Raw genomic sequence first — 12,316 nt, 5'->3', positions numbered from 1 at the left:
AACCAACTGTATTGAGGCATCAGCTTTTGAGAATGACATGCATAAGTGGGTGTCATCAAAATATTGATGGCACCCAATACCAATGCCCCAGACAATATAAATCAGAAGCCTTTTAATCAAATGGATTCTGGTTTTGGAAAAGGCGTGACCTAACTTGCAATTTGCTGGTCACAAAGTAGATTTCTGGCTCATAACACTGCACAGCTTAGAGGGAACATTGCATAAGGGGCAGGGAGGCGAGCGGGCCCAAATCAAGGGAATACTCCCAGGGGGTGGTTATGTCCTGCGCGGTCACTTCCTGGAAGTGACGTCATTGTGTGTTTCCAGCGGCATGCACTTTGCGTGCACACATGTGATAATAGAGAGATCCACTACCTCTTTTCCCAGAAAAAAAGCCCTGGTCACAGTTCACTTCCTTCACATTCTAGCCGTATATGAAGAAGTGAGTTGTGACTCACGAAAGCTCATACCCCACCACAAATTTTGTTAGTCTTACAGGTGCTACTGGACTCTTGCTCTTTTCTACCATTGTAGTCCAATCCACTTAGGATGGCACTACAAGCCACGGGCTTTCAATCCCCTCTCCCCACTGCCCCCAGCACCATCCAATTTGGCTGAGAAAAAGAGAGAGAGAAAAAAATACCCCTTCCTCCTTCTGATGAAGCCGGATCGTGTCTCTGGCATCAGCGTCTTCTGACACTCCAACAGCAATGCTGTTTTCCCCCTCGGCTCTCCCAGGAGCAGGGCAAAGAGCAAGACTTCACAAAACAAAACAGACAAAAGCTGCTGGGAATTCTATTTGCATCCTGTTTTAAAGAGAGTTAAAGCTCCCCACCCCCACCCCCACCGCAAATGCTTTGCTCTTGAATACATCCCAGCTTAAGCCTCTGGCAGGGGCCCCGGCTGGTTTGGACTCCAGAATTATTAACAGTTGCAAGGCATTGCTAAGCCGCTGGTGTCAAGGCCTGTCCCCGTCTGGCAGCCCCCACAGGAGACCTACAAGCCGCTGCTCAGGAAAGTCAGACAAATGCCAGAGACCATGTGGAACCCCCCCCCCCTCCACTTCACGGCCCCTCCGCACCTCTCCAACCAGCCTTCTCGTGTGAAAACCTTGCCAGAGTGAACGCCCCTTGCCCCACCCTCCCAAACACATTCCTGAGGAGGGATCCCAAAACCAGCCCAACATTGGAAAGCAACTGCCATCAAAAAGGTTTAAGCAGCATATATAGTAATGAAAAAAGATTTGAGCCCCAAGTCCCCTTGACCCAAGCCCTGGAGGTGGCCACAAACTCAGGGGCCTCTTCACACTGCAAATCCATACAAACTTCCAGGAATGCAGAAGCATTCAAACAGCAGAGTGAGCCAAGCTGGGCTTCTTTCACAAGCGTATTCAATGGGAGAAGATGGCTGGGACTTTGGGTTTCAGTCAGGCCTTTGGCTGGGACAGGATGAGGATCAGTTTGCTGGATACTGGCAGGATGGACGTCAGTGGGGCTGGTACCCTGGAACCTGCTGCCAGCACCAAGGCCAAAGTCACCATGGCTCCCCCTCAGTGTTGGGCTGCCTACCACACGCTCCGCCAAGGAGGGTGCACAAGAGAGCACTGGCAGCACAGCGGTGAGGTGAGCTCTGCCTCCACACTGCAAACACAAAGCTAGTTCAGAACCAGTGTGGGAAGACAGGATCGCAGCAGGTGCAGTGCAACGAAAGGGAGGATGTCTAAGAGAAAAACATTTGTGCGCATCCACAGTTCCAGGATCCATGATAGCCAAGCCCATTTCAAAGCAACTGATGCTCACAGTGAAGGGAAGCCTATTCCAAGGCCATGGGAAGAGTCGAAGCCTCTCTCTGCCCTTGCTGCTCCGATGCACCCTTTGCCCCCTTCTTTCTCATCACATGTCTTGTGCAAGCCAGCAGGCAGGAAAAAAACAGCCTAAAACCCTTGCTCACCTGCCTTCCTCGACCCATTCTGTTTGCACCCGTGCAGCGAAGTGCTGGCCAAACTGATCCTGGAAGAGAGCAGGTTTATGTGATGGACAGACACCTGCCTCCCAGGAGGTGGGGAGACAATCCCTCCCAGCGCCACCAGGTGGTTCTTTCCTCCAAACATGGGGTGCCAGAAGAGGAGCCGCTCCCCACTGAGCTGGAGGGCGCCATCAACCACCGTCAGGCTGTGTTGCTCGGTGCTTGCCAAGCCCTGTGTGTCCAGCCCCAGCCAGGCAGTAGAGAACATGAGGGTAACGGGCTCTTGGGGGACCACATTCCCCCGGGGGGGGTGTCGCCACAGGTTGGGCGGCCCTGACTTGAAAGCCTGTCAGCAGGGCTTCAACTTGAGCTTTCCAATGCAAGGCCAGACAACACACCAGACAGCTCTTGCCTATGGAAGCATAAGCCGTGGAGGCGGGGCCCCTTCGTAGCCGCCCTCTCCCTCCTGCTTACTGTAATGACCACCCAGTCAGCCTGGTGCAGTGGGCAGCGACGGCATCGTGCTCTGACTCTGAGATGTGGCTTCCAGTGAAAGATGATCAGCAGGGAGCCAAGGGTGAGCAGCGAAAGGAGGTGGCAGAAGACGATTTTCCAGGTCTTGCTTTGGTAGCCGCTGACATCCTGAGGAAGGATTGGAAAGCTGGGTTGGCTTCCTAGGCTATGGCGTCCAGTAACAGGGGTGGGTGGGTGGGTGGGTGGGAATGGGGCTTCATACAGTGCACAGGGATGTGTTTCAAAATCTGAAGAACGGCAGCCATCCCCCGACCACAGATAAGGGACCTCGGAAGGAACTTTGCATCGACAGAGCACAAAAAAAGTGCTCAGGCCCACCCTGGCATATCTTGTGGTCCCCAGCCTAAAGGCCAAAAGGTGTGATAGAGAACAGGGCAGGGGGGTGGGTGGGAGAACTGACCGCCCCACTCCTTGCCTGCTTCTCCAGGTGCTCCTATCAGAAGACCCCTAGCTGGCCAGGTACTGGCAGCCAAGGCTCTGCCAGCCATTTCCAAAAGACCTGTCTCTGGTCAGCTCCAAAGAGACCAATAACCTTTGCCCAGGACCCCCGCCCAGCCCTCACCCCTTACCATGCAGGATTCAGGGAGGTTTTGCTGGAGGGTTGTGTAACTTCTGGGGCGGTGCTCCAGCAGTCTTCTGCCACCTTCTGCAAAGAGAATGACACCATCTCATTCAGACTCAAGATGCTCCCTGCTGCTGTGGCTGAGGCTGGGGCTGGCATGCAACGTGCTCAGGATGGGGGGGGCACTATCTCTCCAACATTAAGCATGTCTTTTGGGGTGCTCCTGGATTCCCCAGTCACTGTCCCTGAACAAATAAGAGGTAGAAGCAGCAGGGGGAGGCTGGTTTATCAGCTGTGGCTGTCTCCAGAGAACACTGACCTGGCCACCCTCACAGGCTGCAGCAACTCTAGGCAAGACATGGGGTGGGGGTGCTGCTGAAAGCAGCCTCCAAAGGGCAACGGGCATGACCTCTGCAGGCCTCTCGACCGGTCTGGAAAGGCGCCTATTTTGGAAGGGCTGTGAATCACCGGGCACTGTTTAGGCGGAGATGGCAACGCTGCCTCGCTGCTGCCAATTATTTTAAACTGCAGCTGACAACGACAGGCTCTGTGAGCTATCCAGGATTATCACTGAAGAGAAAAGCCCTGTTCAAATTGAGTAGTAATGGGGGCGGGGTGGGGGGAGTTGATTGTTCCATCTCAGGTTCATTTTCATGAGCTTGCAGAGGAGCTGAGGTCCTGCAAAGCGCTCTCTTGCCGTCTAGGCCTTTCACAGAAAGCTGACCTTAACAGCCGTGAGCATCGTTTAGGACAGCCCCAATGTGAGCAAAAGCAAAGCCCGGAGGCAGCACTCCACAACAGACCGGGCGAGGTCACCAGGCGGAGGGCTGCGGAGCCGCGCCGCTGGGCCTCGACGGAAAGGCGGGGAAGGGCCGCCAACTGCGCGCCTGCGGGTCAGCCCCCCAGAGAAAGCCGCTCAACAGCCGCGGGAGCAGGAGCGGCCTCCAGGCGGGGAGAGGCTGGGCAGCGCCCTCCGCGGCGAAAGTAGGGGGCTCCGGAAAGCTCCGTCGAGCGCTTGTGGCAGGAAGGGAGCCGAGCCCTTCGCACCGGGGACAAGCCAACCCCACTCCGGCGTCGCACTCGCTGGGGCGGCCGCTTCCGGGCCCCGAACGGACGGACGCGTCGCTCGCCCGCCGCGGGCCGCCAGCTTCGCGTCCCGTCCCGTCCCTGCCGCTGCGAGCGGGCGGCTCCGCCGAGGAGCCACGGGACGGCCCAGGGGCGCTCGCTCCGCGCTCACCCGCGCCTCGGCGTCCGCCTGGCTTCTGCTGGAGCTACAGCTCTGCCTGCGGCGCTGGCAGACGTGGCAGAGGCAGAGGCTGCCCTGCCCTGCCCTGCCCAGGTGAGGCGCACCTGCAGGCCGCGGGGCGGGGAGAGCAGCTGCCGTGCCTGCCTTCCGGAGTGCGCAGCCGCCGCCGCCTCTGGCCGGAGGCAATGCAGGCGCGCAGCCTTCCTCTGCCGATGGCCTCGGCCAGGGCCAGGCCCAGGGCCGGTTCTCCTGCCCCACCCCGAGCCAGCCAGCCAGCCTGCTTCCTGAGCGAGAACCCGCAGCTCCAAGCCCGGCGCAGCGGAACACCGGGAGGGGGCCTCGCCTCGCCGCGCGCTCTCCCGGCAGCAGGGCGAGCTCCGAAGCCGGGCCGCCCGGGCCCCGGTCAGCGCGACTGCTCTCGGGGGACGGACCGCGCCGGCGCGCTCCGCTCTTGCCTTTGCGTAACTTGTGCAGCGCCTGGCGCGCTACGGTCGTCTTCGGGAGGAGCTGCAGCCAGCCCCTCCCGCCTTTGCCCTTCCGCTCCGGTCCTGTTGCTTTAAAGTCTCTTTAACGGAGATTAAAAGCGCCCGGAGGCCCAAGGCCTTGCCAAGCCAGGCGCTGCCAACGGGGCTTCCCGAGCACCGCATCCCAGCCGGCTGGCGGGGGGTACAGCAGTCCTAAGAAAAGCCCCTCCCTCGGTGCCCCCTTCTTTTCCTTTCGTAACAGAAAGGCTCCGAGAAATGCTTTAAATTGCCCAAGCACTGAGGAAAGAGGGCTCTGGTGTATCACTTATATGAAAGAAACATTTCATTTCCTCCTGAAAATCCCTAACTTGCTACATCTTTTAGCAGGGGATTATTTCATCTGCAAACGGGTGGGGTGTTTCCTGAAACCTTTGGGGGGACAGTCAACTCTCTCAGGAAGCAGGCTTTACACGGCTCACTGGCCTGGCAGTTGCCCTGCCTTCCTTCCTCTGCCGTACATGGGCTGGTGCTGCACTGTCATAGCTCCTGGAATATCTCTCTCCATTGGTGCCTGTAAGCAGCTGTGGGAATGGCACCCCAGCCCTCTCTAAGTCTCCAGACCTTTGTGCCAGCTCTGCTTTGCCCCCCTTGGGCTGAAGAAGGCAACTTATCTCTACCTTTACTTTGCCTTTGGTAACTTGTTTGAGAGAAGGATATGGTGTTGGCAGGGTATAGAAATCAGGCCTTCAGTGTTTGTATTATAAAGGTTTTTATAAAGAATCATGCGCACAGTCACTACTTAGAGGTGGCAGGACTGAGCAAAAGATGGAAAATGAAATGGCAAAATGCAATCCATCGTGCGGAGACTAAACTTGTCCCTAATTAAAGGAAGAGGCCCAGCATTCTTAGCGGTGTAAGTACTTGGAGAAGTTCCATTACCTTCAGAGGAGAGTTTGTGCTTTTTCCCCTTGTGCAGCTCCAAATGGAGTCCACGGGAGTCCTTCATGATCTCTAGGGAGTCACTCAGGAATTTGGATAAAGAGCAGCGTGTCATCCTAAGGGCTTTACAACACTGTTTGCCCTGCCTCCATTTTGTCTTCATCCCAACCGCCCTTTGAGGCAAATTAAGCCAAGAAAAATTGACTGGCCCAAAGTCACCAGCAAGCTTTCACAGCGGGGTGGAGATTCCAGGCTTGGACGCACAGATCTTAGTCTCAGGTGGGTGGCTGTGTTGGTCTGTCATAGAAGAGCAAGACTTGGATCCAGTAGCCCCTTAAAGACCAACTAGATTTCCAGGGTAGGAGCTTCTGAGAGTCAGAGCTCCCTTTGTCAGACCCGTCTGACACTCTAACTACTATACATACTGCCTCTATTCACTGATCTCTTTAAAAAAGTTAAAAGGTATCTATTAGGCTCAGTTTAGCAAAATGTGTCTTTTTAATACTCTGGTGCAAAACTAGAAAACAGCAGTTTCCCTATAGTTTAAGATAGCTTCGGCTGGGTAACCATGTTGGTTTGCAGTGGAAAAGCAAGATTTGACACTAGTAGTACCTTAAAGAGCAACAAGATTTTCAAGATACAAGCTTTCTAGAGTCAAAACTCTGATGAAGGGAGCTTTGACTGTTGAAAGCTCACACTCTGAAAATCTTGTTGTTCTTTAAGGCGCCACTGGTCTCAAATTTGGTGTTATACTAAAGATATTTTAATGCTGATTTTCAAAAAGGCTCAAAATGTTTTTTACAGATAATGTCCATGTATAAAACCAGATGATAAAACAGACTTCAGAGAGCCCAGGGAAAACCCAGAAAATCTCCTGAGGCCCATCTAAGCAGCTCTGTTTTACACAGTTTCCTGAACAGAGAGGGTTTTATGTCTTTACTTAGAATGCCACCTTTCTAGAACCTGCTTGAAATGGCTAAATACTGTGCTCACACAGTGATGGGGCCACTACAGGAGAGACCCTCACTTGGGCTGACCTCTCTCAAAGAGCGGATAGAGAGTAAGCCTTGTGGCTTCTTTCATAGATTTATGTCCTGCAAATACTTACTTGTTTGGCACCCGGCTCAAGATTGACTCAGCCTTCCATCCTTCTAAGTTTGGTAAAACGAGTACCCAGTTTCCTGGGGGTAAAGTGCAGATGACTGGGGAAGGCAATGGCAAACCACCCCGTAACAAAAAGTCTGCCAAGAAAACGTCGTGATGCGACGTCCCCCATGGGTCAGCAATGACTCGGTGCTTGCACAGGGATTTGAACCTTGACCTATTTATACCCTGCCTTTCTCTGCAGTGGGGACCCCAACAGCAGCTTACAACATTGTCCTGTCCTTCTCCATGTTATCTTCACAACAACCCTGTGATGTGGATCAGGCTGAGAGTTTGTGAGTAGCCCAGCATGTTTGCAAGGCAGAGTTAGGATTTGAACTTGCGCCTCCCTGAAACCAGTCCAGCACTTAAACCCCTATACCACACAGGTTATTAAGTGTCTTCAATTAATCATTAAACTATATAATACAATAAACATACGGACAATTGCATTAAATATATAAAACATACAATCTAGGAGTGCTGTAACGTTAATGAAAATCCAAAAAAGCCAGACAAGCGACTCGGTACCCAAGAATTCTTTCTTGTGAGTAAGCCCCCTATTAGGACTCCGAGTAGACCAGTTTGACGTTACTCTCCAAGAAACATTAGAGGAGTTACACCTTTAAAGAGGAGGGAGAAATGGGGGGGGGAGCACGCTAACAACAGGCAGAAGGGTAAGCTAATGCATTGCTGTCGCAGAACCTGGATTTCCTCCGTGCAGAATGGCGAGCAATTTCTTAGCATACATTGTCAAAGAAACAAATCCTAAGAAAGAGTCCATCACCATCGCCATGTGAATTTTCAGGGAGGGGAAATCTGTGCCTAGATTCAGACAGAATGCCATTTAAACCACCCAATCCACACTACACAACCTACAAACAGGGCCAGAAGCCACAGAACCAGCAGGGTCAGTGAGCAGCTGCCCAGAGCCAGAGACGTTAAGAAGAGTGTGAGCAAAGGTGGTATCTCATTGTGGGGAAATCTGGGTGGAGAAAGCCAAACTATCCAGGGGTGCCAAAATGTAATTAATCGCAGTGTACCTGTGCTGGCAAGTGCTGTCAAATCATAGCTGACTTATGGTGACCTGGTGGGGTATTCATGGCAATAATAATAACAGTGTACTTATATACCACCCTTCTGGGCAGATTAATGCCACACTTAGAATGGTGAACAAAGTGTCATTACTACCGCACAATACAGCTGGGGAGGGGGTGAGAGGAGTGTCCAGAGAATAACAGAGGTGGGTTGCCATTGCCTGCCCCTGCAACTCTGATCTTCTTTGGAGGTCTCCATCCAATTAATAACCAAGGTCTACCCTGGTTAGCTTTAGAGATCTGACAAGATCAGGCTTGCCTGGGTTAAGTTGATCAGGTCAAAATTGTAATGCTGCAGTGGACCAAAGAGCTTCCCAACTTTTCACTCAACATTGCATGCCGTCTTCCCATGGAGTAACTGCTCAGCAGCAATAGACATGGACTCTGTACGGGCTATGAGCCAGTTGCTAGGATGTCATTGATCTCACAGCAGGAGCAGGGCATCCAGATATAGAATAGGAACAGAGATGGGCACGAACAGCAATACAAACTAAAAAAAAGCCACAAACAGCCCAATCTGCTGTTCGCGAACAAGCTGTTCGTGAGGCCCCATTCTAAATGAACAGGTGGTCATTGCAAGCCTCCTTCCTTGCTGTTCGTCAAGCCAGACAGTCCGGCACCTGCAATCAATTCCCTTGGTAATCGGAGGCAGGGACTGCCTGAACTCTGTCTGAACTCCTGCTGTTGCCCTGGAAACCCCAATCTAAACCCAATTTAGCTTGATAGGCAGGTCTTCCTTTCAAGTGTGTAGCTCCAAATTTGTTACAAGGAAGCAAAGAGCAGGGGGGAGGGTGCTCCCAGCTCTGGTTTTGCAGACAGTGAAGGAGAAACAGTTGCTGTGAGCATTTTGAGAGAGAGACAGGGAGAGTGGATTGGAGCTTCAATTTTCTTTGTGTGTGGTGGGATAGGGATCTACCTCTTCAAGTTCCAGGGCTGCTGCTAGGCTCTGGGCCAAGGTATTATTTATTACTGGTACCTTTCCTGCTGCCTGCTCAGGTAGGGGTTCTGGGAGTGGTGTGGTAGGCATGTTGATGGCTGGAGGAGAGCCTGCTGGCCCCCACGAACAACGAACATGTTCATGAACCGGTCATGTTCGTTGTTTGCGGATGGCAACAAACAACATGTTCGGGTTGTTTTTCTGTTTGTGACCATGTCTAGGACACAGTCATGTATTTAGTAACACAACTGATGCAGAAAACTTGTGAAAGACTTGAATTTGACCTCACTGTTGGTGAGAATTTGCAAGGTAAGGCTAGAGACAGTTAATTGTTGGGAAAGCAAATGCAATGGAGAGGTCCTTGAACACACTGCAAGCGTTAAAGGGAAGCTTTAACATGTCTTTGGCACATTACCCACTGCACCAGACTGGGGGGCAGCCACAGCACAGGAAAGTCTACTCGGTGGTGGAAAGACAAGCTGCACAATCTCAGGAGTGGGTCCCTTCCTCTGTCTACTCAGAGAAATAGGTTCTCTGTCTACTCAGAGAAATACATTTGCAGGAATTATATCTCCAAGGATTTCCAGAAAAGCTTCTCTCCATCAGCAGCAGCAGTTCAAAGAAGTCACGAGAGCCCAGGCTTTCCTAACTCTATAAACCTGCCCCCCCCTTCCTGTCTCATCTACAGACACACAAGAAAGCTTGCTGAGGCAGAGAGGAAGAAGCAAGATCAGGAAAAGGAGAGAGCCCCCACGGCACCCTGTGGGGAAAAAATACCAACAAGCACTAAATGTGGATGGGGGGAGGAGGAGATCACTGAAGAGGCATCGAGCCCCCCCCCCCCAGCCTATTTTCAAGCCTGGGATAGTTTACCCGGTCCTTTGTGTCTCTGTGCCAGAAAGGCAGACTGGAGGAGAGTCAGGGAGTCTGGGTTTGCTTGTTCCGGCGCAACCCCCAGCCCCAAGTCTCTTGCAGAAGTGCCAAAAGCACCCCCCACCCCCGCCGCCGCCCAGCTGTTCGTGCTTGCCCCGGCCCCAAGACGTTTTCACCTCTCCGTACACTGCCCAGCCCAGGAATGCCAATTGTGCCGGCCCGCTGGGAGGCATTTCATTGCTGTATCTGCCCCCCCCCCCCACACACACACACCGGAAAGACCGAGGGGGATTCGAGGAAGCACCTAAAAGAGCATCTGGGTTTACAAAGCAGCCGCGCCCCGCCCCGGCGGTAGCCGAGAGAGGGAGCATGCGCGGTGCGCGGAGGCTGGTTTCTGGTGCGGCAGGAGTCCGGCGCTGCGGGGAGCAGCCAGGCACGCTTACCTGAACTCATGGCCGCGGCTGCCGGGAGGAACACGGCCGCCGGCCCACGGCCGCCTGGAAACCCAGGACAAAAGCTGCGGCAGCTGACCCGGGGCCGGCGGAGGCACGGCGAGGCCAGCGCGGCGGGGCGCCGGGAGTTGTAGTCCTCCGCTCTTTCGCACGCGCGCTGGGCGCGCTCTCTTCCTCTTCGCCAAGCGCCGCGCAAGGGGCAGCGAGGCGCCGCCTGGAGGGAGCAGAAGCGCCTGGGAAGCGCTTCCTGGCACTAGTAGCGGAACCCGGCCCCGGGGGGGGGGCTGCTCCATGGCAGTGTCGCGGCGCCGATTGAGAACTGGCAGGGGAGGAGCTGCGCAGCGCTGCTCGGGAGCAAGCCCCTTTTGGTTCAGCGGCGCTGACTCCCCGGAAAGCGTCCTGTGCATTTGAACCGTTTCCCCTAAAACTCAAGGCAATGGGGGACTCCCCTGAGAGAGCCAGCTGTTCCAGGCCCTGCAAGGCAGAGGACCCCCCCACCCACCCACCTTCAGCCAGGAGGCTACAGTGCAGAGTGACGATGGGGGCAAAAGGGTTTTGGGCTGGCCAGGGTTAGGCGGCACAGTCCGGGGGGCTCGGAGGGCATCGCAACGCACAGCCCCAGAGTAGCAGCTCGCACCGGAGACGCCTCTGGGAGGGAGACAGGCGAGGAGGCAGGGGGTGAAGGGCGTCAGAGAGGAGCTGGGCCAGAAAGTGTCGTTCCCTCTAACGGGCAAGGGGCAGGACATGGAGAAGCGCGGGGCGAGGGGCTGCCCTGAGGAAGGGGAAGGGGAAGTCCCGCCTTTGACGCCTGCCCACTGCATCCCCCGACAGCAGTTTGGACGGCAGCTGCAGGCGGGGAGAGGGAGAGGCACATGCAGCGACTGCCCTGCAGGGCGCACAACAACGCCACGCGCCTGTGCACCACCAGATGACCGGGCTCCGGGCCCTGCCTTGAGCATCCTCAGAGAATCCCTGGGAAGCCGCCCAGTGGGTAGGGAAAGCCCAGCTGCCAGGGAAAGAAGGGGGAGTGCTGGAGCATTACTCACTGCCAGGGCTGCGGCTCGTGTTCAGCTATTAGCGGCTCTACTGCACTGCCCAGTCCAGAGAAACTCCTGCGGCCCAGTGCTGCTCTTTGTGGCCAGGTGGACTGCCTCCGCAGCTGGAGGTTCCATTTAGTTGTTGCAGCTGTTGACAGAGCTGACCTTCGTAATGGTGTCCACTCTTCTTTTAAAGGCCTCTGACTCAGCAGCCATCTGAAGAGTACTAACGGCTAAGCCAGCAAAAGTATTTCTTGTGCTCTCCCCCATCAGAAGCCAATGCAGAAGAGGCCACTACAGAGCACATCCATAGGTAGTGAGAAAGGGGTGTCTGTGCCATTGTAAGGAGGGGGGGGGGTCAAATGTCTCTTCCTAGCAATAGAAAATTAGAGGGCTTGCAATACTTCCCTCCAAACTGGCTGTAAGGGATTCCCAGTTCATTGTGTGACCCTGGGCACTGAGCTGAGCAGCACCACGTCTTCCTTAGCAACTCCCAGATCCCAAGTGCAAGGCCCAGATGTGGTATGTAGTATAAATGCCCACTCAGGGCACAGGGAATCTTAATTCAGGTCTAACAGAAGCTAAACCTTTTGGTAGCCTCCTCCTACAGTACTGTCTGTATTTTCATGCTGCATACAATAGTGCATTTTTTAAAAAAGCACAGCAGTGTCTCAGCAATCCTTACAACACACACACACAAGGCATGCCACTGTACTGTGTCAGGGCAGTGTAATAACATTACATTAAACTAATGAGTTCAGCAGCTTCAGAGATGTCAGAATGCTTCCATGATGCAGGAGGTGGCAAGCCTGTGAACACATGGCCAGGACTAAGCCCCACTGAATAAAATGGGACTTACTTCTGAGTAGATTTGCTTAGGATTTTTCCCAGCCATGACCACAAAGGGCATTTGGCCCAGGCTTGATGCTGTTTGGAAAGGGGTCCCCCCCACACACAGCTTCCCTGTGGCATTGTGTGTGTGCTTGTGCACGGCCTGGTTTCCCCCCTGCTTGTCTCTGATCTTTCCTGAACCTGCTTCTCATGCAAAGTTTTGGGAAAGATTTTAG

General features: G+C 54.1%; 1 protein-coding gene across 3 annotated transcripts in view; it reads right to left on the bottom strand.

The window, feature by feature from the left end:
- Positions 1-10,287, bottom strand: part of ATP13A2 (ATPase cation transporting 13A2) — a 30,749-nt gene extending 20,462 nt beyond the window's left edge. The window contains exons 1-5 of one of the 3 annotated variants that reach the window (XM_055001812.1): positions 10,204-10,287; positions 3,069-3,145; positions 2,440-2,607; positions 1,951-2,009; positions 644-758 (exon numbers count right to left, since the gene is read on the bottom strand). In XM_055001812.1, the coding sequence (XP_054857787.1) occupies positions 644-758; positions 1,951-2,009; positions 2,440-2,607; positions 3,069-3,145; positions 10,204-10,213 (429 nt within the window). In that variant the 5' untranslated portion in view covers positions 10,214-10,287. Of the gene's footprint in view, positions 1-643; positions 759-1,950; positions 2,010-2,439; positions 2,608-3,068; positions 3,146-3,380; positions 4,195-4,298; positions 4,406-10,203 lie in introns of those variants that run through there. The other 2 variants (XM_055001814.1, XM_055001815.1) reach the window with 2 other exon arrangements.
- Between the last annotated feature and the right edge of the window lie 2,029 nt (positions 10,288-12,316).

Source organism: Eublepharis macularius, chromosome 17 (assembly GCF_028583425.1).
Source record: "Eublepharis macularius isolate TG4126 chromosome 17, MPM_Emac_v1.0, whole genome shotgun sequence".
Classification (NCBI taxonomy): Eukaryota; Metazoa; Chordata; class Lepidosauria; order Squamata; family Eublepharidae; genus Eublepharis; species Eublepharis macularius.
Note: the sequence above shows the minus strand (reverse complement) of the source record. Positions and strands in the feature narration are given on the sequence as shown.